Source organism: Chrysochloris asiatica, unplaced genomic scaffold (assembly GCF_000296735.1).
Source record: "Chrysochloris asiatica unplaced genomic scaffold, ChrAsi1.0 scaffold00052, whole genome shotgun sequence".
Lineage (NCBI taxonomy): Eukaryota > Metazoa > Chordata > Mammalia > Afrosoricida > Chrysochloridae > Chrysochloris > Chrysochloris asiatica.
Genome location: NW_006408570.1, coordinates 2,658,077 through 2,685,899, shown reverse-complemented (window position 1 = coordinate 2,685,899; position 27,823 = coordinate 2,658,077). Strand labels below are relative to the sequence as shown.

At 47.1% G+C, this 27,823-nt stretch overlaps 1 protein-coding gene across 14 annotated transcripts in view; it reads left to right on the top strand.

The window, feature by feature from the left end:
• DYSF (dysferlin) overlaps window positions 1-27,823 on the top strand; it is a 328,923-nt gene that overhangs the window by 177,991 nt on the left and 123,109 nt on the right. For all 14 annotated transcript variants that reach the window (XM_006862906.1, XM_006862903.1, XM_006862904.1 and 11 more), the window contains 5 exons: window positions 14,489-14,582; window positions 15,112-15,189; window positions 24,530-24,711; window positions 26,741-26,881; window positions 27,741-27,770. In XM_006862906.1, the coding sequence (XP_006862968.1) occupies window positions 14,489-14,582; window positions 15,112-15,189; window positions 24,530-24,711; window positions 26,741-26,881; window positions 27,741-27,770 (525 nt within the window). The remainder of the gene's footprint in view (window positions 1-14,488; window positions 14,583-15,111; window positions 15,190-24,529; window positions 24,712-26,740; window positions 26,882-27,740; window positions 27,771-27,823) is intronic.

The following is a 27,823-nucleotide window of genomic DNA, read 5'->3' as shown; positions in this document are numbered from 1 at the left end:
TTGATTTCATTTGGTTCTGTTGTGACATCGCCCGTGTGGTTTCTAATGTGAGTTATTCATGTCTTCTCCCTCTTTTCTTTTGTTAGGTTTGCCAGTGGTTTGTCAATTTTATTAATCGTTTCAAAAAACCAGCTTCTTGTCCTGCTGATTCTTTCTGTAGTTTTTCATCTCATTTATTTCTGCTCTTTATTATTTATTTTCTTTTGGTGACTGTAGGTTCCCTTTATTGGTCAGTTTTTAATTGTTGGAGATGCTGTGTTAATGTGTTAGTTTGTTTCTGTCTTCTTTTTGGATGTGTGCATTTAATGCAATAAATTGTCCTCACCATTTTCATTGTGTCCCAATGATTTTGGTATGTTGAGTTTTCATTCTTGTTTGTTTCTAGGAACTTTATGAATTCATGTTTAATTTCTTCTTTTACCCAGTCGCTTTTCAGCAGGGTGTTGCTCAGTTTCCCTGTAGTCAAATTTATTTCCTTAGTCTTTTTGTTGTTGAATTCTAGTTTTATAGCATTGTGGTCTGAAAAGATGCTCTGTAGTATTTTGATGTTTGTAAATTTATGGAGGCTTGCTTTGTGACCTAACACATGTCAATTCTGGAGAATGTTCCAGGTGCACTGGAGAAGAAAATATATTGTGCTTGCTGTTGGATTGAATGCTCCGTACATATCTATGAGGTCAAGTTGGTTGATTGTGCTGTTTAGTTCCTCTGTAGCTTTGTTGAGTTTCTCTCTTATTGTTTTGTCCCTTTTCAAAAGTGACATATTAAAATCTCCCACTATAATTATAGATTTATGTATTTCTTCAATTCTAGTAAAGTTTGCTTCATATATCTTGGTGCTTTTTCATTGGGAGCGTAGATATTTATTATGTTTATATCATCTTGCAATTGACCCTTTCATTATGAGATAGTGTCCTTCTTTATCTCTTATACTGGTTTTTGTCTTAACATTTATTGTATCAGAGATTAGAATTGCTACTCCTGCTTGTTTATTGTTGCAGTTAGCTTGGTATATTTCTTTCCATCCTTTAACTTTTAATCTATTTTTGTCTTTGTGTCTCTTGCAGGCAGCATATTGAAGGGTCTTGTTTTCTTATCCAATCTGCCACTCTCTGTCTCTTCACTGGTGCATTCAATCCATTGGCATTCAATATAATTATCAATAGGTATGAATCAATTGCTGCCATTATATTAATTTTTTGGTAGTGCTGTTCGTTCCTTTGTTCTGCATGCCTTCTTGTGCTGAGTTTGTGTTTTTGTGCTATTTTTTGTTGGTTTCTTCTTAGTTTTCATGTTTGCTTGTTCTGCTTGGAAATACATTTTCATGGTAAGTTGTGAAGTATTAACTTTCTTTGGGGTTACCTTATAGTCTGTTAACTTTTCTCTCCTTTTAAGGACAATCTAATGTATCCTTTAATCTACCTGACATCCTCACCACCTGGATCTCTGTTTTTACATTTATCCCTTCTTTGACATTGATATTATTTTGATCTTCGGTTGACCTCCCAGCTTCTTTGAATTCGTTGTTGTAGTTTTGTTCTGTTCTGGACTCTGATATCCATTATCTGAGTTTCAGGTGGTGTTTCCATATGTGTCAATCTTTGGTTGTTGTCTGTTCTTATTGGTTTTCAGTCAAAGAACTCTCTTTAGGATGTTTTGAAGTGCTGGATTGGTTTTGACAAAATTTCTTAGATTTTGTTTATTCTGGAATGTTTTGATTGCGCCATCATATTTGATTTGACAGTTTTGCTGGATAGACGATTCTTGGTTGGCAGTTTGTTTTTCTTTTAGGGTTTTATATATGTCTCCCCATTTCCTTCTTGCCTGCATGGTTTGTTGAGAAGTCTGAGCTTAATCTGATTTTCTTGCCTTTGTAAGTGACACTTCTCTTTTCCCTGGTTGCTTTTAGGATTCTCTGCTTGTTTTTGATTTTGGAGATCTTGATTATTTTATGTCTTGATGACTTTCTTTTGAGGTCTGTCCTTCTTGGATTATGTTCAGCTTCTTGAATGTTTATCTTCTCATCTTTCAAGATGTTAGGGAAATTTTCTTCCAGAAGCTCTTCAGCTATCTCATCTGTGGACTTCTCTGATTCTTCCTGTTCTGGAATGCCAATAATTCTTAAGTTGTTCCTCTTCATGTTTTCCAGCATAAATCTTAAGATTCTCTTCAGATTTTTAAATTATTTTTTTGGCTTGCTCTTCTATCTTAGCAGTATTGAGAGATTTGCCTTCCAGCTGGCTAGTTCTGGCTTTCATCTCTTCTATTCTGCTCCTTTCCCCTATCAGTGTATTGTCCATTTCTGGTATTTTATTATTAAGCATCTGGACCTCTTTTTTGCAGCTTTTGAATTGTTTCCAATGTTGTGTCAATCTTGTTTGGTTGCTCTTGTAGTACTTTCCTGACTTCTTCCTTGTTTTCCTCCACCCCTTTTCGGAGCATTTGAATTTGTTTCCATATTCTTCTTCTGAATTCCTTCTCAGGCAAATTCAAAACCTGCTCTTCCTCTTTTGGGGAGCCTTTGTCTGTCTCCAGCTCATTTGTCTCCATTATTCTTTTCTGTTTTTGGACATGTTTTGAGATCTTTTGTTGTGCGTTCTTGGTCATTTCCAGTAGTTATGTGGGTTTTTAATGCTTAAATGGATGTTTGTTGTTGTGTTATTAAGCTTACTGGGTGTCTCCTGGTGGATATAATCAGGAGATTGGCTTCCCTTTTCTCATGTAATGTTTAGCAGCTGTTGTTGGCTCTTGTCTCAATGGTGGAATATTATGAGGTATGCTTGTAGCTTGGCTCTATGGCCATGATTGCTGTCTCTTCTTGCGTAATGTAGGTAGAAAAAGCTCCCACCTCCCAGAAAAATGTGTGATCAAAAGGACCAAAAGCAGAAGCAATATAAAAGCAGAGACAAAACCCACCACTTTGAAACAAAAATAAAACTGTGGCCGACTGTGCAGTCACCTTGCTACACAGGCAGTGCATGTGCACCGTAGAAGCCTCCAGCAGTGGGTGGGGGTGTCCGCTTGCTCAGGCCCCTCCTCTAGTCACCACCATAGAGGTGCACAAATAGATATTGAGAAGTTAATGGGAGAAAGATTGTCTATTATTTTTGTCTTTGAAGGTCAGTTAGGTATCTGCATGTGCACAGTGTAATTCTTGAGATAGTTGCATCCTTTTATGTTGGGGTTTTCCAAATTGTTCATATGGTTTGTCTGTCAGGCCTGGCGGGCCTCCTTTTTTCTTGCTAGATAGGCCGGAGTAAAGGGTCCTGCACAAGTTAATTTTAGGGGTGCGACCCCGAGTCCGAAGTCATAAGCAGTCGCCAAATTCTTTCTCTCTGTACCATGGGAAAACTGTGGGCTCAGAGCTGGACTTTTTTTGGGGGGTGCACACCCACCTGCCTGTAGGCGTCTAGGCTGGACAAAAAACTCGGGACAGGGAAGAGGAGGAAAAAATGTGTACAACTCCCTCACCTCCTTTTGCAAATGTCACTGCACCACTTTTAGCGCTGGATTCCTATGCCAGTCTGGCTGTGGCCCTGCCTTCTGAACTCCACCTGGGCAGGGTGACCACAGAGGGAGTCCTGTCTCGAGCGATTCCTAAATCACAGTATTTTCCTTTATATTGTGATTTTTCCACTTGCACATGCAGGAAACTGATGCCCAGGACCTTATGCTAGATCCAGAGCTCTGGTGTTGTTACATGATTGAAGCTTCTCTGGGTTTTCAATCCCTCCTCCATGAAGCTTTCCTACCTGGCTGCCTTTGCTGCCGCCAAAACCCAATGATTATATTCTTATTTTAAAGTTTCTGCTTCTCAAACAGGTTCCCCTCCACCTTCCCTAATTCATCCTGTTTACACATACCCCAGATGCATGGGTTCCTGTTGCTATATCACCAACTATCTGCACCTCGGTCAATTAGCAACTTTCTGGACCTTTATTTCCTTATTCCTGAAGATGGACCACCGTGAGATTTATTTCTCACACCAGGCACCTGCCAAAGGCATGGGTATATAATTTCATTTTATTTTATTTTCACTAGTGCTTTTCAGCAGGAGTGATTTTCCCCTCAGGGCACATTTGGCTCTATCCAGATATATGGTATGGTGCTATAGGATAAGTGCTGGACTGCTAACCACAAGGTTGGCAGTTCAAACCCACCAGCAGCTCCTTGGAAACCATCTGTGGGTTGCTATGAGTCAGAACTGACTCAACAGCACTTAACAACAACAAGAGACGACTAGTGGAGGTGCTGCTGGATCTAGTAGGTAGAGACTATGCTGTTGTTGTTAAATGCTATCAAGTCAATTCCAACTCATATTGACCTTGTATAGGATTTCCGAGCAGTCGCTGATCTTGCAGCTCAAACTGACTTTGCGGTCCAGTGCGTTATCCTGCAGTGCCACGTGGAAGCTGCTAAATATCCTACAATGCCCCACAACAATGAATGATTTGACACTGAATGTCAGTAGTGCTGAGGTTGAGAATCTCTGCATTTCCCGTATTCCACACTGCCCCATACATGAGGAAATAGTTTCAGGAACTGGCTTTCCCCCCACTCCACCCAGCTGCCCTTCCCCCAGCCCACACTGTCAACCCCAGGTATGTTCCTTCCCTGATGAATCTGGACACTTTTATTTTCTGTCGGAACTTCAGGGTCTGTAAAAGGAAGCAGTCCCCTGGATTTTGTATTCTATACACTGACATGCTGCTCCCCATTGTTGGGTTTGCATATGGACAGGTTGCTCCTTAGTTACTTTGTCTCTCTGTGTGGTAGTTTCCTCACCTCTAAAATGAAGACAGTATCTGTACTTAGGTGTGCCTGACCCTGAGCCATGGTATTTTCAGCTGCCTCATATACATGTGAAAACTGGACAATGAGAAAGGAAGACTGAAGAAGAACTGAAGCATTTAAATCATGGCTTTGGCAGAGAATATTGACTATACCGTGGGCTGCCAGAAGAGCAGACAAATCTGTCTTTGAGGAAGTACAGCCAGAGTCCTCCTTAGAAGCCAGGATGGTGAGACTTTGTCTTGCTTACTTTGGACACGTGATCAGGAAGGACCAGTCTTTGTAGAAGGATGTCATACTTGGTATGATAGAGCATCAGTGAAAAAGAGGAAGAAGATCAGTGAGATTGACTGATATATCAAGTTGTAAGGATTAAATACAGCCACACACAGTAAGCTCTTAGAATAGTTTCTGACACCTGCTAGTACCATGTAAGGAGCTCTGGTAGCATAGAGGTCACAAGTTGGGCTGTTAATCTCAAGGTCAGCAGTTCGAAACTATCAGCCATTCCACGGGAGAAAGATGAGGCTTTCAGCTCCCATAAAGGTGTACAGCCTTGGCAACCCTGTACAGGGTTGCTGTGAGTCAGAACCTACTTCATGGCACACCACCACCACTAGTACCATGTAGAGTTTATTCACTTACAAGGTAGTAAACCAGGCTACACTTAACTTTTATGTCATCTCTTACACCTTCTTTTCTCCTCTGTTGCCAGTATCACTGTCTCTGGATCCTTCCCTTAATCAGACTCGACCCTTAAGAATGTTCCTTTAACCCCCCAGCAATTCCCTTGAAAAAAAGGTGATTATGTGATGAGAGAGACACTTGGGGGATTCACCTTAGGTTTCATTCTCTCTGACTCAGTAGATTTTTTTTTGCTGAGGGCTGTCTGTGCCAGGCACTGTACTAGGTGCTGGGCTGGAACAGTACCCTCATGGAACCCACATTCTAGTCAGGGGCTAGGTGACAAGATACATATGGTGAGAAGGAGCACTGTGAAGAAAAAGGAAGCTAAATACGGGGGTGGGGTGGTGGGGTGGTGGTGGTGGTTAAGAGAGTACCCTTGTGGGAAGGTGTGAATGTGGGAGGAGATGGGGTATGTATGGGGTTAGGTTTGTAAGAACATTGGCATGGATATGTGATGATGTGGGAGTGTGAGTGTGTAGAGAGCGGGGGTGTGAATGTGATGGGTGGGACATAGGTGTGTATGAGTTGTTATGGGGAGGGATGTGAGTGAATGTGTATGTGGTAGTGTGTGAGGGGCCCTTTTGACAGGATAATCAGGGAAGGCCTCTCTGAGGAGGTGATATTTGATGTCTACATGGAAAGTAACGTCTGTTTTCTGACTTGCATGTGGGAATAGCACATGGAATGTAAGAGGGAAGAACAGGAGACAGGTGCTTTTCCGAAGCTCCTAAGTCCAATTTTCATGAGGTCTCATTGTTTTATCTGAGACCAATTCCCGAGTATGAGTTATGCCAGTGTACAGATGTGGAAACCCAAACAAACTTCAGAGTGGAGAAAGTGTGACATTGGATTATCTGTGTTAATCCACAGACTGATCACCAGCCCTTCCTGAAGACTATGCTGTTGTTCTCACCTGAGGTCTTCATTCATTCATTCATTCATTCATCCATTCACCAGTTATTTATGCAACACCTGCTGTGTGTGCGGTGTTCTGCTGCATGCAGAGCTGAGTATACAATGGGAACCTCACAGAGCTCTGAGAGAAGTGAACAGGTGTCTCCAGTGTCACGTGGCAGGTGCAGTCATGTGGTCATTCAGGGTGCTATGGGAGCCCATGGTGAATAAGATGGTACTGCTGAGCACACGTTAGCCAGGGAGAGAATGGGACAACGAGGACTATGTGTCAGGGGCCTGGGGAAGACACTCCCCCACCCCCACCCCACCACCTAAGTGTCCCAGCTGGTTTGAGTGGAGGGAAACAGAGAGCATGGATGTGAAGACTGGCTTCAGCAGCCATGGGCAGGCCAGGAGGGAGAGCCGCATCTCCTGTGCCCCAAGAGCCTGATGGGGAAGTTCTGTGAGGAGCAGTGGGCAGAGGAGGTGAAGGTGTTAGCCAGCTGGGATTGCGGGGCTGGGGCACTGGCTGGTAGAGACTGAGCTTTGTGGGTGTTTTGTCACCCCAGCTCAAGTGTGTGTCCCCTGGTTTCCTAGTAATGTTTCTTCCCAACCATAGCACCATCTCCTTGGGCTAAGAGGAGGAGGGCAGGAGGAATGAAGGGGCTGCAGACTGGGTGTGAGCTAACTGTAACTCCCTTCTCCTCAGGCAGGGCAGGTGGAGGGGCCCAAGTAGTGTAAGGGGAAGTCCCAGGAGGGGACACACTGGTTCCTCTGGGTGGTAAGGCATCCTTAGTGCCTGGGTCTGCTGTGGTCAAGAGAGAGCTAGAGATTCCAAGGAATCCCTGTCCTTGGACCAAAGCCAAACCAAACCTACTGCCTGCTGAGTCAATTGCAAATTATATCAACCCTCTAGGACCATACAAGTGCCACGTAGGGTTTCCAAGGCTGTAACTCTTTATGGGAGCAGACAGCTTCATCTTTCTCCTGTGGAGCACCTGGTGGGTTTGGACTGCCGATCTTTCTGTTGTGGTGGTAGTTGTTAAGTTCTGTCAAGTCAGTTCCGACCCATAGCAACCCTATATAGGGTTTCTGAGGACCGGCTGATGAACTTGAACTGCTGATCTTGCAGTTCAAACCAACTTTGCAGTCCAGTACATTAACTCACAGTGCCACACCACGATACTTTACCCCAGTGTACTAGCCCTTGGACAGAGGCTCAGAAAGTGCTGCCAAAGCCTCAGACAGAGGCCGTTTGGGGGAAAGGGTGGGTGCTGACAGGAGGGCGGTGTCCAGGGGAGACCATCTAGAAGAGGTGTGAGGTGAGTGGGGATGGGCCCTGCCAGTGAACCCAAGCAGGGAGGTCCCTCAGGCACTCCTGAGAGAGCCTGTGCGGCTGGGTTGAGGAAAGGGGGCCGCAGAGTCTTTGGCGTCCCTGTACCACATCCCCAATGAAGCTCCCCGCCCCCACCACTCAACAGTGAAGTCTCCCAGTAGCTATGCCATGGACTGTTACACTCCGATGCAGAGCAAGCCTTATTTGCAGCGTGGGACCTGAGATTCGCTTTTCTTGGCGTCCCTATTGGGATCTCCCTGCTGGTGCTCAGTTCCCAGGTGAGGTTCTGAGAGAGCTGAGCATCTGAGACTCCTCAGCAGTAGGGGTACGCGTACTGTGGTAGGAAGCCAAGCGAAGTGCCTCTCCTGGCAGGGACCCAAGATGCTATACCTGCTCAGGAGGGAGGGTTTAAGGCCACCATGGCTTTGGGTCCTTTCTTGGCTGCAGTGTGACACCCTTCCCTTACCCTGCTGTTCCACGTGGTGTTTGTGAGAAAATGATTTTGCCCAGGATTGTGGCTCCTTAATGTGCAACTTCTCCAGCTTTCTGGAACGATTTTGAATAAAAATGGTATGAGTCCCACCCTCCAATACTATTGTTAACGTCATCATTAATGAGCCTCTCTCCCCGCTTGTTGGAGATAGATAACAAACTCCAACCCACTGCTGGTGTTTCTGACTCCTAGACCAGGGTAGAACTGCTCTATAGGGTTTTCTGTACATCTTTAGGGACTCAGATTGCCCGTCTCTCTCCCTTGCACAGTAGCTGGTGGGTATGGAGCAGCGATCTCCAGTCAGCAGCCAAACACTAAATCACCAGGGCTCCTCAGATAGATAGCTGCCACCAAGTCAATTCTGATTCAAGGCAAATTTATACAAAGGGTCTTCAAAAAGTATAATCTTTTCATTCTATTGGTCTACAAACTTTTTTGAAGTTCCTTCATATATAGCAATAATGTAGTGGTTACGAATCAGGCTGTGAACCGCTTAGGTCAACAGTTGGAAACTACCAGCTGTTCTGTGGGAGAAAGATGAGGCTTTCTGCTTCCGTAAAGATTTACAGCCTCGGAAACCCTGTACAGGGTCGCTATGAGTTGAAACCAACTCCACGGCACATAACCACCACCATATACAGCAAAACAAAACGTTGCCCGGTTCTGTGATCCTCTGTATCCTTGTTGCTGCTGCTGTGCCCATCCATCTCACTTAGACTCTCGACTTCATCAAACAGGATAGGATGCCCTCCATCTCTTGAACCCCTCCTACTGACGTGTCCGAATCAAGACAGTGTTCTGTTGTGATCTATAAGGCTTTCAATGACCAGTTTTTGGAAGTAGGTCACAAGGTCTTTCTGCCTAGTCTGTTTTTGTCAGGAAGTGCTGCTGAACCCTATTCACTATGGGTAGCCCTTCTGGTATTTGAAATACTAGTGACATGTTTTTACCGCATCATAGAATGCAAGCCACCATAATATGACAAACTGAGAGATGAGTGGTGGAAGATCATGAATAATTAACTTTTATTTAGTGTTTAAATGTGCCAGGCAATGTGCTTCATTTCCTTTAACCATCACAACTCTGAGATAGGTACTGTATATTGTTGTTAAGTGCTGTTGACTCATTTTGACTCATAGTGACCCTGTATAGGGTTTCTCAGGAGCAGCTGTTGCAGTTCAAATGGCTTTGCAGTCTGGCGCATTAACCCACAGTGCCACACCTGGACTCTAAGGTACGTGGTATAATTATCCCAAATTTACAAAGAGATAGATCAAGAGAGGCTAAGAAACTTGCCCCAAGTCACACAGCCAATAAATGATGGGGTCTGAGTTGGAGACCAAGCAGTCTGCCTCTAAGGCCCATGTTTGATTTTTGTGTCAAGGGGTGACAGTCATTCCTGTCAGGACTGCCCTGTGCTAGGAGTCAGAGCCTGCAGAGTTGTTGCAGGACTTTGGGGAGTCTCTTCTGGGAGAGCAGATGTACATTTCTTTCCTGAGTGTGTGCTTTGAGGGCCTTTTGCAGGAATGGAGCAGGAACCCTAGTGGCTTGGCTGCAAACTGAAAGGTTGACTGTTCAAACTCACCTTGTGACTTCCTGGCGATCTGTTCCCATAACTATTACAGCCTAAAAAAACCCCTGGGTCGGCTGCTGAGCAGAGTCAGAGGCGGGAGGGCAGAGGGACCCACTCATGTGAGGGATGAGACATGAGCAAAATGGTGCAGACTGATTCCTAGGAAGAAAATCTGTTCTTACTATGACGCGAATATTGGAAATTACAGTTATGGATGAGGTCACCCAATAAAGCACTACCGAATTCTCACGACTCACAATTTGCTGCTCAACTATGATCTCTCCTGAAAGCTGGAACTATGTCAATAGCCTTGCAGTGCTAATGCTGAGGAGATGACTAAGCACCACAGCGATGACTACATTAAATTCTTGTACTCCATTTGCCCAGATAACATGTCCGAGTATAGCAAACAGATGCAGAGATTCAACATTGGTGAAGACTGTCTGGTATTTGATGCCCTGTTTGAGTTCTGTCAGCTGTTTACTGGCAGCTCTGTGGCAAGTGCTGTGAAGCTTAATAAGCAGCAGTCAGATATCACTGTGAATTGGGCTTGGGGACCTGCACCATGCAAAGAAGTCCAAAGCATTCGGTTTCTGTTACATCAATGATACTGCCTTTACCATCCAGGAACTGCTGAAGTATCACCAGTGGATGCTGTATTTTGACATTGAAACTCAAAAGGCATGGAAGAGGCCTTTGATAACATAGACAAGGTCATGACTGTATCTTTAGATAAGTATGAAGAGTACTTCCCAGCAACAGGAGACTTATGGGATTGGTGAGATGGGGTTGATGATGAATCCTATGGGGCCATTTTCAGGCTGGTAATATTGAAAGTTGCGTAGTGGTTACGAGTCGGGCTGCCAACTGCAAGGTCAGCAGTTCGAAACTACGAGTGGTTCCGCAGGAGAAAGATGAGGCTTTCTACTCCCATAAAGATTTACAGCCTTGGAAACCTTGTACAGGGTCTCTATGAGTTGGAACTGACTCCACGGTACTTAACAACAAAAACAATATTCAAAGTAATGGAGATGTTCCAGTTTAGTTTAGTTGCCTTGCACTGTGGTTCTGACTACCTACCTGGGGATAGATTAGGTTGTTTCAATCTGACTATCAAAAGGCAAGTGAGGACCTTTTTTAACCTGCTAATGCTGATGCTGGAAGGAGGTGGTTACACCATTCGTAAAGTTGCTCTCAGTCCTGAGCATATGAAACAGCTGTGGCCCTGAGCACAGATATCCCTAATGAGCTTCATACAATGACTACTTTGAATACTTGGACCAGATTTCAAGCTTCTCATGAGTCATTCCAATATGATCACTAACGAGTATTTGAAGAAGATCAAACAGAGACTGTTTGAAAACCGGAGACTGTTGCCTCATGCACCTGGGGTCCAAATGCAGGCGGTTCCTGAGGATTCCATTCCAGAGGATTAAGAGGACTCTAATGAATCTAGTCCTCTGACAAACAAATTTCTGGTGAAGAAGAGTTCTCCGACTCTGGTGAGGAGGGAGAGGGTGACCGCAAGAACTTTTCCAACCTCAAAAAAGCCAAGAGAGACAAAATAGAGGATGAAAAACAGAAAGGCCCAGAAGTCACAGAAGAAGAGAAAACCAAGGAGGAGAAAGAAGCCTGAAGCCATAGAGGTCAAGGAGGAGGTCATCTTGGCCTGAGTAGACTGTTCCAGCTCTGGCTTCTTGCCAAGTTTCCGGCATTTCTCCTCAACCCCTCAGAGTTTCTCTTTTTTTAAATTTCTCTGTGTATTTATAGAAAAATATATGAAATATCATTATCTGTAGGCCTCAGTTCTATTAGGTGAACTCTTTTAGCAGCTGTTTGGTTTGAGCCATAAGGGATACTTTTTTAAAAATTGTGAATGGAGGGATAGTTTACATGGTAGAACATCGGTTTTACATTAATTGTTTCATTGCAATGATTACAGTCCTTTCCATTCAACAGTATTTGCTTCTAGTCCCCTCTCCCCCACCCCCCTTGGGATGTACACAGAAACACTCAGGAATATATAATCATTTAAACAAGCAAAGGGCACATTCTGCAAGCCTCCCTCCTGCTCTCCAGCACATAGCCTTTCTCTTCATGAGTCTAGAGTCCTCAGCTGCTCTCTCTCCCATGTTATCATCTCTGCATCCATCTCTGGTGTCACTGCTTCTCTGGATAGGGTCCCACATTCCACTTATGCTTTTCTCCCTTGATGATCCTAGTGTTCTGTGTTTCTGGAATGTAAGATTAACTACTCCCCCCCTTTTTGTTATAAAACTTCTACCTTTACAGTGTGACAGTCACAATTTGTCATGATCATCAGGGATGCTTTTAAGCAGTCACAGGACAAAATCTTGAAATGCAGAGTACCTGGTTGGTAGCTTTGGAAAGGTACAGTTGTTTTGAGCATTCTAGGACCGGGGTGGTGGTGATGAGGGGACAGGCCTTCAGGGATCCCTTGTATTTTTCAGTCTCTTTAAAGTAACATCAGCTCATTCTACATAGGTTCTTTTCTCATCCTTCCTACTGTTGCAGCCTGGCCCCAAATGATCCAAGATCTCACTGCCTGTCCTCCATCCTCCCCTAGTTCTGCAGATGGAGATCGATAGTCTAGTTCCCTTTTTCAGATGCTGTTTTCATGTTTGTGAGACTCTATGTAATAAAATGGTACATACCTATAGAAGCAAAACAAAAACCCTACGGAGCAGTTGTACTCTGTCACACAGGGCCATCATGGGTCGAAATTTGACTTTATGGCACCTAACAACAACCACCTTTAGGATGCACTTCTTTTTCTCTCTCTCTTTTTCAACTTTTTATCGTGAATTGAGTTTCAAGGTTTACGGACAAGATCATCAGCTTTACATTCAATGAACTATACACCTTGTTTCATCTCAATGATTATAGTCCCCCTCTCTGCAACAACAGCTAGCCTGCTTCTTCCCTGTGCCTTCTCTTTTACATCTTCTATTTCACAAATGAACAAACAAAAATATTTGATGTATACTTACAAAGCAAAAAAATTCATTTAAATGTCCAAAAGGCACATTCTGCAAGCCAGCCTCCTGTCCACAGGCACACAACCTTACTCAGTCCATGGGCTTAGAGCCCACAGCGGCTCTGTCTCTCTCCAAGGATGCATTTCTTTGTTGACTTCAGAGTGGCCAGGGTAAGTTTCACCTCAGTGTCCTTGGATGACCTGACGAGTGAAGGAGTGGGGTGGGTAAGAACACTTGGCTTGAGCTTGCAATTGGAATGGCTAGAGGAGATAATCCCTGGTGTTGGATTGGGAAGATGGGACTACCACTAGGGGTCTGACTAAGAGGCTGGAGTTGAGCCTTCAGCTAGCAAGGGTCAATGAAAAGTCAGGCACCGGAGTGAAGAAGAGTTGACTATGAGTAATGGAGGTGGTTTGGCTTTGGGGTGTGGACTGGATGGAAGTGGAAGAACAAGTATCCTGAGAGGCTTTTTGGATGTGGGGTCTGAGACTCTGCAGAGGAGGGACATGGAGTCTTATATATGGAGCACTGGGGAACTTTATCATTATTGGGGGTGTGGGGAGATGTCAAGATTCCCAGACAAACGTCTGCAGCTGGAGTGAAGTCAGGGCAGCCCAGCAGAAATGTCTCTGGGAACTGGACACTTTTGAGTGGGTCTGAGCAGAATGAACAGGCATCTGGGGATGAGACAAGGGCTTTCTTTCAAGGGTGGATTGGAGAGAGGGATTGGGCCAGGAAATGGATCACAGGCCACCTTGCTGCTTAAGCTACTGCCTCTGAAATGGAACAGATGACAGTCTGGGAAGAGGACAAGGAGGGAGAGGACCTTGGGCTGCAGGGAGAGGAGACAGCATGGACCTCTGGGCAGTGCCACCAGGTTCCCAATGTGGGCCTGGATTGGGCTCCATGCAGGGGAGGGGAGTGGATAAGATGTTGAAAGCCAAGGCTGGGAGGCTAGGCTGGGGTGTGGCACCACATTTCCTGCCCTTGAGAGAAGTCTTGGTTGCTATTGGGTCCCTGAGCCCCCAGATGATACAGGACCATGTTGAGGAGCTACCATGTGGCAGAGGTGGTGGTGGGGGAGGGTGGGTGTCTGGCTCAGGGAAGTTGTCTGGTCTTGGTCACATCAAATGTGAACCCAGCGCTTCTAAGGATACCTGATGGGTTGACTTTATCTTTAGACACAGTGTCCCTGGGTCTAACCTGAGCTGTCCTCACCCTCAGTGAAGTGGGAACTAGTGAGGTGGGGGGATACAGAGGAGTACCCTCCACCCCAGATATGGACCCCATTCAATGCCTGTGTCTGTACCAGCACTGTCCCCAGATGTACAGAGATGAAGAGAGGTAGGCCCCAGAGAATGCTAGACTAAGTCCTCCAGTTAACTCATCCCTAATTGGCAGGTCTCCATTTGATTCCCCACTGCAGAGCCCCTTAGAGCCCTTCTGTCTTTTAATCTCTTTGACTGGAACAATTGAAAATTCTGTTTATGAGAGAGGAAGAAGAATTTACCACAGTCCTTTGGTGATTTGAAATTGAGGATGCTTTAGGAGAGGATGAGCACCCACAGAATGAAACTAGAACCCTGACAGTCCAGCTTACCAAAGTTGGGGACATTGTCTAGAGGTTTCCAGGTCCCTGGAACGTAGTGCTCTGGGCCAGCCTTTTCCTCTTTCCCTAACCCCTGACTTTGCCGTGACCAGCTTTTTGTCTCCAGGGTGGTGTGGTGGATGACAGGAGTGAAGATTCCATGTCCGTCTCTACCTTGAGCTTTGGTGTCAATAGACCCACAATTTCCTGCATCTTTGACTGTAAGTGATGTTTGGGGGTGGGTGGGTGTGTAAGCCTACTTTTCTGTTGGTGTGGGTTATATGGTCATGTGGGGGCCGTGGGTAACTGAGTCTGTGTGTCAGTGGTTTCTGCAGTGTGTATATGCACCTGTGTATTGTGGTGTGTGTCTGTGTCTTTGGGTTTATGTGGGCACATGCAGTTCTGTATGTGCACATCTGTGTATGTGTGGTGCGTTTGTGTGTACTGTTCTGTGTCACTGTGTGCATCTGTGTTTATGGATACATCTCTGTGTATGGTGTATATCTGTGTGTGTCATCTTTTACTTGAATTTGGGCACTCAAAGCCCTGTGCATTCTGGCTGCCCCACCATCTCTGTGACCTCTCTCCTCCTTTCGCCTTCCATCTCCTCTGTGTCCTTTCGCCCAGTGGCACATCTCTTTGAGCTGTGGTGTGTTTGCCTGATCCCGTGAGAAGATCTGTCCTTCCCTGTCCTACCTCTTATCCATGCCAGCCCCTCATACTAGCATCTTTGTTTATCCCTTTGTGAAGATGGGAACCGCTATCATCTACGCTGCTACATGTACCAGGCCCGGGACCTGCCCGCGATGGACAAGGACTCTTTTTCTGGTAGGTAGGGGTAAAGGAGGAGATCCTGGGGCTGTGGGCTCAGAGTTGGAGATTAAGAGCCAGGCCTTCAGAGAGCAGGGACCACAGTCTGAAGTGTCTCCTTTGTGGGTGGGATACTCTGCTGGCTGGGTGTGTGGAGGAAGCTGATATTGCTGGTTCTTGGAGCCTCCTGATTGTTAAGTAGCAGCCTCTTGTCTGTGATCTTTTTGACTCCTCTGCAGGGTTTGGCCTTGCTGACTGATTTTCCTGAAAGTTTCTTGTGGCCTTGGCACCCAGGAAACTACTCCCTCCTGTGTCTTCTCTAGTTTCCTTTTCTCTCTCTCCCCTACCCAGCAGCCTCTTTGCTCCTTGTCTTAGGCTGGGTTCTCTAGAGAATCAAAACCAGTGAAGGTTGTATCTGTATATATAAATATAGGAATATTTATCTCAAGGAGCTGGTTCATGTAGTTATAGAGGCTGGCAAGACCCAAGATTATGGGTCAGACATCAGACTGGGGACTTTTCCTGACTCATATAGTTTCAGGGGCTGATAAGCAGGTAAAATGGCAGGTTACTAGCTCGCAGGCTGCAGAAGTTAATGAAACCCAAAATTGACAGGCTGCTGGTTCAAGTCTGAAGAACTAGAGGTCAAATGATGATGAGTCAGATGCAGGATTCAAATCGAACAAAAGACACAAAGTTTTACCAGAATGTCCATAGATACTGGATGCAGGCCACACCCCAGAGGAAACTCCCATTCAACTGATTGGTTGTTCACAGCAGATCGCATCATGGGAAATGATCCCATTATATCAGAGCTCTTTGTGGGGAATGACTGCATCATTGCATAATAGCCAAACTCCTGAGACTTATGACTCAGCCAAGTTGACAAACAACTTTAACTACCACACTCCCTCAGACGCCTGGTCCCAGGAATCCTGTCGGTGTTCTCTTCTTTATGTACTGGGATCCTCCTCTCCCCTAGATCCAGTGACCACTCATGTGTGGGCAACTTCCAGACCCTCAGCTACCCCCACTCCTGATCCATGTCTAGCCATGTTTAGCCATCTCCCTTCTGTCCACTGGGTACCTTCCTCAGAGGCATCTTGGTTCATTTTGTCCTAACCAAGCACCTTGAGACCCTGCCACCCAGACCCTGACTTTTCTGCTTTTACTGCTTTGATTCTGGCTCCCAATGCTCTCTCAGATACGTGTCCTCCTCTTGCTGTCAACTTCCACTGACCTTGTCCCTTTTTATGTGGACTACTCTGGCTATTTCCTGGCTTCCCTGCCACCTTCCACACTGCTTTTGACAGATCTGGCTATGTGACACTTCTCTTATTCAAATGTAGACATTGACAGATTTCCAACTCTTCAGCATTACAGTCAAGCTCCTCTGGAACTCATGATGAAATCCCCGAGCAACTCACCTGCTTCATCTTTCTTCTCATTCTCCTCTGTCTGCATTTCTGGCCCAGTTATCGTCCTCACCTGCCCAGTTCTTCCATAGACCTACCTGGCTTTTGCATTCAGTGTTCACTTTGCCTAGGATGCATTCCCTTCCAATTTTTAATCCAGCCAACTCCTACTCATTCTTCAAGACACAGCCCATATTACCCCTAACTCTTTTTTTAATCACGCTGGTTGCTCCTTCCTCAGGTCTTCCTTAGTTACTGGTCTTTCCTTCTCTTCTGCCTGTCTTGTTCCTCTCCTGGCCTTCTCTTGATCCACTGCAGAGTCTGTTTCAGTCTATCTATGACTCATCTCTCCCAGTTTCACTGTATCCTCCTTCAAGAAAGGGCCTTGTTTGACCTTTGAACCTGCAGCACTTGATCTCTAAAGAACTCATTTTTATTGTGTTAGGCACTTTACTGACATCATGCAGTTCCTGCAATCACAAGGTGAAGTAGGTAGGTATTCAATATTTCCATTTTGCAGATGAATAAACTGAGACTCAGGCTAACTAAATTGCTTGAGTTAAAATAATTGACACATGGCCAAGCTGGTAGCTGAAGCCAAGGCTATCACTCTCCACAAGTTTGCTCCTTTGGTGAGTAGAATTGAATCAGTTTTTGAGAATGACCCTCTGTTCTCAGACTGGCCACTCATGTTACAGCCATTTTCCCAGCTTTCTTCTTAATCAGCTCCTCACCCCCATGAGGGATGACACCTCTGTTTCCTCTTTCCCAGTACTGTGGCTGCCCCAAATTCTTTACTACCTCTGTCTCAGGGACCTGTGCAGCCAGGCACCTGGTGGATGGAGTGATTGTTGAGCATTAGGGCTAGGGTCCTGAGAAAGCCCTCTGTAAAGCTCATTCAAACCAGTGCCCAGGGATTGGTAGGCTGGAGCAGATATCTACATCTACAATTTGCTGGGAAATGCTGCCAGGATGCTTTCTGACAACTAGAACTTACCCTGAAAGCAGAAAAGAAATAATGAATTCATAGTCTCGCTTCCTCTCCCTTCCAGGGAGGGTGTGATGGGTGAGGGTGCAGACACAAGTTTGTGCAGTGTGGGTGGTGAAGCAGAAGCCCATGTGGGAAGCCCCTTGGCCTCTGTGGGCTGGGCCGGCCCAGGACCCTGCAGGGAGGGAACTCATCTAAGGAGCCAGCTTGAGGAGCCGGCCCTCACCCCTGGGGACTGCAGCGACAGGGTCAGCCTGGCACTGGCCTGGGGAGATGTCACACTTTCCATCCTGGGCCTAGCCCCTCCCCCGAATAAACATCCCTTGAGCTTTGAGGGCACTGCCCAGGGCTTCCTCAGAGGCCACTGGTTTCTGAATGAAAGGCCCGATTGAGCAGCTGCTGGAAAGGAAAACAGCAGCCAACACGGGTGAACCTATAAAACCCAGAGTGTTTATTTTCACTCCCAAACCTTAAACCAAAGCAATTCCTCCCCTGGAACTGACCTTGGGGTGGCTGGCGGCTGGAGGCTGTGCACGGCCACTGGCTGGTGTTTCTCTGAGGAAACTCAAGTGTGAATCCGGAATGTCTAGGGCCAGGGGAGGGTCTAGCCCAGCGTCTGTCGCTGGTAGCACCTTCCAGCCTGCCAGTCAGGGTGTCTGGGACATAGAGGGCCCTCCTCAGGAAGTGTTCTTGTGACTCCAACCTGCGGTGTTCTGAGCTGGAGCCCCGAAATGCTCTCTGTTCTGGCCTTGGTCCTACACAGCTCTGGGTGTGCTCTCTGCTCATCTCCTGTATGGTGTGTCTTGAAGCTGCCTTGGGAGGCTGGGGCCTTCTCCCATCTGCCCAGAAAATCCCTCATGAGGGTTTTGGGGAATACTCAGGAATTGCCTAGGAAATACTTGTTGAGTCATATTGAACTCAGTATAGGGGATGTGTGCAAGCTCTTGGTGGAGGTATTGCTATCTTGGCAGCCTAAGGGTTGCTTTTTGGGTAGGATTTGATTGTATGGCTAACTTCACTTCTTTGGACCGGTGGGAAGGTATGTGTAGATATGTGATTGTATGTTTATCAGTGTGTGTGTTCCCAGGTAACAATTAGGTATAAAAATATGAAATGATGCTTAATTTAAATGACTTAGGTTTGATATTGGGACTGAGTTGCTTTTTGAACATGTGTGTACTTTTTTTTTTTTTTTTTTTTTAATGTTTTCTTGTGAATTATGTGATAGTTTACATGGGAGAACATTAGCTTTACATTCATCCTATCATATATCATTACATTGCCATCGTTACAATCCCCTCCATGTATCATCAACCAACCAAATGGTACACCCGCAAACCTGCCCCCTGGTTGTCAGCACACAGCCCTTCTCCCTCTCTGGTTCTAGAGTTCCCAGCTGCTCCATCTCTCCAGGTCATCATCTCTGCCTCCGTCTCTGGCATCACTTCTTCTCTGGGTAGGGTCCCGCTCTCTGCTCTTCTCCCTTGATGGTCCCAGGGAACTCTGCTCCTGGACTGCAAAGTCAACTCCCCTCCTTTAGCTACAAAATGTCTACCTTTACATTCCCAACCCTCACAGTCAGTCCTGATAGTAATTATTCACTATTGTACCACATGAGTGCTATCCATATCTCCTTTCATCAGTCCCACCCAGACAGATTGGATACTACTCAGTGGAGATTCAACCTTCCTCCGTGCCCTCTGGATTTAGGCTCCCTCTTGAAAGCTTGTAAGCCAGTCACTTTTTGTTTTTGTAGTTCCCACCTCCATTTTGGGTAGCCAGTGTCCAAGTTGCCCATCCTGTATATCCTGTGTATTGAGGGCAACATGTGTTTACTTTAGACTTAATAGATATGACTCTAGAGGATGTAGAGATCATAGGCCCTCAAAACCACACTCAGTTCCTTCATGCTCACCGCTTCAGTCTGTACTGACTGGGGCATATCACTTCCTGAACAGCTGTCTCAGCTGAGTTGCCCTTTGCTATATATATATACATTACTATTTCTTAAAGGGAACTTGAGAGGGGGGCTGTTTGCTTTGCTACAATATTCTGCTTTGCCACCTTCTCCCACTGAGAATTGTTGTGCCTTGAAGGAGCTGTAAGATAGCATTGCTTATACAGCTGCCGTAACAGCACTGGTGTGAGGTCACCATATTCTGAGGATGGATGATCCTCAGCTTGGGGGTCCAAAAGCTCCACTGAGAGTCTCAGAGGGCTTGCTGGTCTTGACTTGGCTGACCAAGTAAATGACAGATGGCTAGTAGACCAGATGCTAAGCTATACTTTTATGGTTGGTAGGTGAAGGATATCTTGAGAGAGATCAGAAGTCCTTTGCCCTTTTTGCTGACCTCCTGACTCATGGGAGGACAAAGCTGTGTGCCAGTTGGGTGGTCCTGAGAAGTCTTGCCAGGACAGACCACAGTGAGCTCTGAGGAACCACAGTTGCCCAAGGCTGGGACCACTGCTGTGGTGACAAGTGCTTCAGTTTCCTGGCCAGGCCCAGACTCTTGTCCTGGGTGGTGCTGGAAAATTCTTGCTCACTGGGCGTCGTGTGTCTGGACCATGTTCATGGCCTTCCCAGAGTTTTTAACATAACCTTTTGTTAAGGTTGGCTCTGGCTGGGTCATCTACCTGACAAGCTTTAGGGGGTGTTTTCCAAAGTGCATTGGAGGCTTGTGAAATGCTCCACTTACAAAGGGTTCCTGAGTAAGAGAGACCGGGAACACTGCAAAATGAGAGATTTACAGTGCTCAGCGGCATCCGAGAGGCTCAGGACGGCAGCGGCAGTAAAGAAGCCTGTTGAACCTGTTTAAATGATCTTTAGCTCCCCAGAGAACTCATGTTGAAGTACACATTTTGGGAAACACTGATTTACAGAACTCAGTCCAAATTGCTCAGCATGAGTCCAGGAGCATTTGCAATCTGCCCGCCTTCCTCTCCATCCAGGTCTAGTCCTACTGCCCTGAGCGCTCCTTTTCCCCTCAGGAGACCAACTGCTTGCTGTTGTCTTTTGTGTCTTTGCCTGTGCCATGCTGAGTGCTTGGAACTCTTGGCTTTCCTTGGTCTCTGCTAGCTGCCTACTCAAGATGAGTTTGTTAGGACTCAAGATGAGTTTAGAATTCAGGGAAGTTTAAGTTGGGTGCTCATACCTCCCAGCCACACTACTGGTGGTGTTTATGTGCTGTGGAGTTGGTTCTGACTCATAGTAACCCTGTAACCCTGTTATCTTTATGGGACTAGAAAGCCTCATCTTTCTCCTATGGAACAGCAGTTTCAATCTGCTGACCCTGAGGTTAGCAACCTGATTCATACCACTATGCTACTACATTAGTACTAACTTGTAAATCACCTTGAATTATCATTGTGGTTTGCTTACTGTTTCCAACCAAGTCAATAGTCTTAATCTTAAGAACTTGGATTATGTCTCCTTTCTCCTCATACTCCTAGTACTGTGCTTACCTGCTACATGCTAGTCAGTCAATAACTGTATGAGTATATTGAGTGGATACTGCAATATAAACAATGCTTTAGTGAACATCTTTATACATACAGTTTTGTGGTTAATTTGGATGATTTCCAGGAATATAGGGAAAAGGGTATAAACATTTTTATGTTTTTTGGGGCATATTGCCCAATTGCTTTCCTGAAGGTTTGCTGAATTGTTTCCAGCAATAAGGAGCAGTATATATTTCATCAAGTAGTTGCCAACACTGGCTTTTATAATTTGAAATAATTTTCTTTAATTTTATATGAAAAAATATAGCCGTGTTATAGTTCTAGTTACATTACTTTGGTTAAGGGCCCTTTTCCTAGGAGTGTGGCAAGGTTGAAAGAGTCTAGTCCTGGCCACACTCAAACTTGGGCTGGTGACTTGATCTTCTTGGGGCAAAGTTGGGAGTGACACTGTCTGCTCTTCCCTGTGGGGTATTCTTAATAGGCAGAGTGTGCCGTAATTATAACGGTGCTCCCTGGCACTCTGGGAAGGGTATGGTCTGGGGAGCAGGGCTCAGCTCAAATGCTTCAGTTATAGGGCTCTGGGTCCAGCAAAGAACTCAACCGCTGGGGGCCTGGTGACCGGTCTTTGCTTTCCTGGTGGTGGAGTCCAATAGAATTCTGTGCAATCCTGGCTGGAGTGTCCCTACGGTGGTCTGCATTCTCAAACTCGCTTCTCCCTCAGCTTGGGGTAATCCAAGAGGGGGAGGGTGCTTTCTGTGGCATGGTGTGTGAGCTCTGAGGGCAGGTGCTACCTCTTTCCAGGGTGGGGTGTGGCTAGGTCAGGGAGGATGTGGAAACATAGCCCCTCATCGCCCCTCCACTGTTCTTGAGGAATCTGTGCCGCTCCCTCTCATCAACGGCATCTTTTGCTTTTCTGAAAGAGGGATGCATCTGTGCTTCTCTCTGACCACCTTGCTTCAGCAACACCAACTCCCCGCCCCCACCCACTTTTCTTTCTTTCTTTCTTTTTTTTTTTTTTTTGAGGTGCTGGGCTCTGTCGGAGAGACCTAGCCCAGCACACAGAAGCCCAGTGTTTGCGGCCCCAGGCCTCCAGGCCTGCTCTTTACAATGCCTTTGTTGTGTGTTTTTTCCTCCCCTGGGCGGGCGGGCCGGTGCGACTGGGTGATTTTTGTTTGAAAGTACCCCCCTCCCCAGTGCTGAGCTCATTGCCTGAGCTGATGGGGTTGCTGGAAGGAGGTGGGCTGCTCGGGGCCAGCATGGGGGGTGCTGCCAACACCAATACTGCGTGCGCAGCCGTTACAATGTGCCATTGTGATCTTTGTGTAAACGCGGTCGGTCTGGGGCCCGCACGCTTATAAAAATAAAGCGTTGGGAAGCAAGGGGGCTGGAGGGGGGGCGGGAACAAAAGGGGCTTTTTCACCGGCTCTCTAATATGGTTTTATTTATCGGAACGCGCCCTCTTTCCCTTACTGGAACCTGGGAGAGGTTCTCTGCCGAGCTTGGAGCTGATGGTATCACAGCCAGACGGTTTCATTAAATGCACAGACGCCGCTGGGCCCTGCCAGGGGCAGAGGGAAAGGGCTTGGGGCCAGGCCTGCCAGGGCTGGTGCATGGAAGGGGGAGCCCCATGCCAGGAGGTCCTACCATGTGGGGTTTGGGAGAGTGCTGGGCATTTCTCCTCTGCTTCTTTTTCTGCCAAGGGCCTCCCTTGCCCTCTTCTACCCCTAGAATCAGGTTCAAAACCCATTTCTGACAGGAAGTCCTCTGTGTTGATACCATGGTGTTTTGTGGGACAGGCAGGTTCCAGGCTAGTGGCTGCCTCTGGTCAAACCAGCATTGTCAAGTCACTGGGTGCCCATAGCTCCTTCCTCCTAACAGAGATCCTCCTGCTCATCCACAAAGCACCCTCTACCCCCATCCCAGGGTGACCACCACAATCTTGGATCCTGCTGCCTCCATCCCCTGCTGAGAGTTCTCCCCATCGCCCATCCCAACCTTCCCTCCTCTCCTATGGTCATGTTTTGCCAGCCTCCTTCTCTTGCCACCTCCTCTGCAATGACCCTGCCTTGCCACTTGGTCTCCTTGTGACCAGGCAACCGGTCCTGCAACCATTCCCTTTGTGTGAAAGAACTGTCTTCTCATCCCATTACCAGGATTGTACCTGAACAATTACCTCCAAGGCTGTGTGGCCCCTCCCTTGAGGTCACATGACACTGCTGGGTTTGGATTGTGGGACTCTGCAGATGGAGGCAGGGTGCCAAGGACACAGGGCATGTGTTAGAATCCAGCAGCCAGCCGCCAGCCTCCTGTTTCCATAGACTTTTCTGTCCCCGGTGCCCTCAGCATCTGCCACTTGGAATCTTCTCAAACAGCAACAGACTGGGCCCTGCCTCCAAGCTGATATCCTAATGGGAGAAGTTGGAGGAACCTCCCATCCAAGCCCTCTTCCAGATCACATGTGCTCATTGCCATAGGGCATTCTCCTGAAGTGTTTTCAGAGTGTGGTCCCTGGACTGGCGGTACCAGCACCACTTGGGAACTTGTTTGAAGGGCACATTTTTAGGCCCCATCTAAGACCATCTGAAGCAGGAACTCTGCGGGGTGGGTCCCGCTCTCTGTGCAAGTCTCCTAGGTGATTCTAACACAATTCACATTTGAGAACCATGGCCCTAGAATCTGCACTAGTGACACGGGGTGACTCTGGGGCTAAGCAGAGGGAAGGACTCCGGGGCAGTTTCCAGGCCCATGTGGCTGGGGCTGGCAGGCTGAGAACGAGGTGTGGGACAGCAGGGAGCTGCCTCTGGGTACCTTTCACACGAGCCACCATTAAATATCTCTTGGGCCCACCTGCTTCTCTCTAGTGCCATACACCCACCTAAGCCCCTGCCATTTCTGCCTGGACTATTGCAGTAGCCTCTTAACTGGTCTCCCTGTGCCCTCCTCTGCCCGCTCCAGTCTGTTTGCCACATGGCAACCAGAGAGCGCTTGTGCAAGTATAGATCCAGTTATGCCTGTGAGATTGCATCCACTGCCCTAATCGCATTCCTCAAGGAAGCAGGCACCTTCTTTCTAATCTTCAAAGCACTGATCATAATTATAATTTCATATTTGCTTGTGTGGGTTATAATTTTGCCCCTGTTGTTTTCTCAGCCCCTAGCTTGGCATGCATATGGTATTCAATCAATACTTGTTGGATAAATGAATTAATGAATGAGTGGGCCTTGTAGGCACTCACTTCCTTTAGGTGGACTTTACCCCAGGCAGCCAATCTGGGAAGGAGACTGAAGGGTAGAAGGTCTTCGGGTCTTGCACCAACCTGCTGGGACCCAGACTCTGGGTGGTCTGCCAGCAGTCTCCTTGATTGGCCAGGAGAGCTTCTGGAAGGGAGAACAGGTCTCACTGCGCTGCTCCAGTTTCATGGCCTGATGGCTCTTGAGCAGACGATGCTCACAGTCTCCTGTGTCCTGTCTCCTTCCTTGCTGCTGACCCCCCACAGATCCCTACGCAATCGTCTCCTTCCTGCACCAGAGTCAGAAGACGGTGGTGGTGAAGAACACCCTGAACCCCACCTGGGACCAGACGCTCATCTTCTATGAGGTCGAGATCTTTGGCGAGCCTGCCAGCATTGCTGAGCACCCGCCCAGCATCGTGGTGGAGGTGTATGACCATGACACCTACGTGAGTCTGTTACCCTTGCTCCATACTCTCACTGCCCACGCCCTCCTGGGTCCTGAGCCAGATGGGTGTCCTGAGGCTGGGACTGATGGCCTTTCCTCTGACCCCCAACGGCTACATTACAGGGTAATTTAAAACACCTTTAGAGTAATTAAAAATGGAGTGCTAGCGGATGTGCTGTGGTCCTGGCAGACATTGTTAATCAAGCGCCACATAGAGAGGGAACCCATCTGGAGAGGAGCCTTGGCTGGATTTTCTCTGCCTCGTGCTTGCTCATGTGATTCTGGGACAGCCCTTCTCCCAATCAGAGACTGTGTTGAATCTACAGACATTTATCCAGTGCTTGCCTTACTAGACTGCAGGCCCCTTGCCTGAGGTGAGGGTCCCAGGCTAGGTGGGAGCTGAAAGTCACCCAACAAGCCAAGAATTTTCTATGTGAGACAGAGTTCCCAAGGGCCAGAGGCTGCTGACCTTCCTATAGCTATGAGAATGTTTTGTACTTGTGCTTCTAGCCATCTGTGGTTATTGCGTACCATGAAACCAAGAAACACAATTTTAAAAGAAATTTTAATGAATTTAAATGTAATTATAGCCATAGGTGGGCAGGTGGTTCCATTATTGGACATCACAGCTCTGAAAGGTTAAATTTAAGCTTGCGGCTCCGGTATTGGACAGCACGGCTCTAGTCCAGGGGTAGGAAACTTCCAGGCCTCAGGCCCCATACAGCCCTTGAAATTATTTGGGCTGGTTCTACCAAGTCAACTGCAGTTCCAGCTATCACATTAGGGATGAGTTAATTAAATGTTTGACCAAATAGAGCAGGCTGATTTTTAAAAAAAATTTTTTTTGTGAACTGAGTGATAGTTTACATGTGAGAACATCGGCTTTACACCATCGTTTCATTGCAATGATTACAGTCTCCTCCGTGTATCATCATTCAACAGTGTTTGCTTCCATTCCCTCTGGGTTTTTTTTTTGGGGGGGGGGGTCAGGGGAATGTAAACAAAAACACTTAGGAATATATAATAAATTTAAACAACCAAAGGGCACATTCTTTCAGGCTAATTTTTAAGCTGATAATTTTGTATGGCCAGCGAATGATGTTATAAATATCTAAATGGCCTTTGGCAGAAAAAAGGTTCCTCATCCCTCTTCTAGAAGGTTCCCAGAAGGGAAAGATCACTGTGGGCTGGAATGTCAGGAAGGGCTGAGGGGAAGACTAGGCCTGGGAGGAACTGTGGTTTGGGGTATAGGTTGAGGCCAAGGTGCATTCCATTACAGCATGAGGGTGGGTGAGGGGAGGCAGTGAGGAGAGGGGAGGGCAGCCTGGGAAGGAGGAGAAAAGAGTAAGGGGCTGGGAAAGCATGGGAGTGATGGGGACAAAGCCACATTTTGAAAATAAGAGGTGGGATGTTGCTGGAAGGGAGAGACTGAGGCAGCCCAGCAGCTGGGTGGCAGAGAGGACCTGGCCTGGGCTGGGGGTGGCTGTGCGGAGGCAGGGGTTGGATGATCTTTTCCAGAAAGAGTTTCTATGGCTGGATATCAGCTGCCCTGGGAAGAGTGGTAACCAGGGGATGGGTAGGGCAAGGTGATGCTGTTGGCAAAGCCCCATTGTCCTGAGCTCCGTGAGTGCTTCTTTGTTGTCCAGACACTCTGGTAGACAAGGAGGTGCTGGAAAGCAGGAAGAGGTCTAGTCTGAGAAGGTTACCCAGGGACTTGAAAGGAAAAGCTGGTGTGGGTAGGAATGAACACCTTGAGGAAGGGTCTCTTTGGGTGTGTTTAGAGAAGAGTGCGGATTCCTTTGGGGACAGGAGGAGATGGGCAAAGAGATGGAGTAGTGAAGATGTAGGGTCAGGGAGAAGGAGCAGGTACAGTTTGGGTTGGGACGTAGACAGGACAGGGCTTACCATTTTACAAGAGGGAGCTGCCGGGATGTCCAGGTGTTTTTCCAGTTCAGGTGGCCTTATGTAGGCCTGATGGCCTCTCTGAGACTACCCACGGCCCTGATTGTTTTTTCTCCCCACTGATATAGGGTGCAGATGAATTTTTGGGACGCTGCATTTGTCAACCAAGTCTGGAACGGATGCCCCGGCTGGCCTGGTTCTCGCTGACCAGGGGCAGCCAGGTGGCGGGAGAGTTGCTGGCCTCCTTTGAGCTCATCCAGAGAGAGAAGGTGAGGGTGGTCCTCCTGGTGGGAAGGCCTAGGCAGGAAGCGAGTGGCCAGGTGCGGAGGGCTGGGAGCAGCTGCCTGACCCTCTTTGAGTCAGGTCTCCTGCTCAGACTCGGTCTACCCATCTTTTCTGACCTTTAAATTAGGGCACACTGGTGGAAATCTGGACTGTGTTAGAATGTCTGAGTCCTTTGACCAACGGATTTATTATTCATTGGGTCATATGCTAAGGAGCCATGGTGGTACTGTGGGATAAGTACTGGGCAGCTAGGTTGGCAGTTCAAACCCACAAGTTGCTGCCCAGGAGAAAGATGAATCAGTCTGCCCGCATAAAGATTTACAGCTTCAGAAACCCTACATAGGGCCACTATGAGTCAGAATTGACTCAAAGGCAGTGGGTTTGATTTGGCATTTTGGGTCATACACTGCCATGGACCCTGTGGTTTGGCAGGGAGAGGGGGTGGCAGTTTGAACTGCAGTGGAAGGCAATGGTAGGACTGCTGGACCCTGGGCCAGCATACCCTTCCTGCAAAATGGGGTTTGGTTAGTGCTCTGTTTTCAGGTTCTTGTTTGTATAACACGAACCTCAATGTGTAATTCAGATACAAACAAAGCTGCTCGAGGTGAAGTGTTTGAGGGGCACTGGCTTCCCCTTGTGTATCCCCACTTCAACTTCTGAGCACCCAAGTGCCTTTGAGGAAGTTCCAGGCCTTCAAGGAATGGAGTCTACAAACTCCTGGACCACGTGATCGTGGACATATCCCATCCGTGTCCTTGAAGATGTGTTATTCTGCCAGGCAGAAAGGAGGGTGATGGGCTCAGGTGACACATGTGACTAAAGCCATCTTTTCTTCCCCGCTAGCCTGCCATCCACCACATTCCTGGATTTGAGGTCAGTCTTACTCTTTTTTCTTTCCGGGTCAGTAGCAGTCTTTCAGGTGGGAG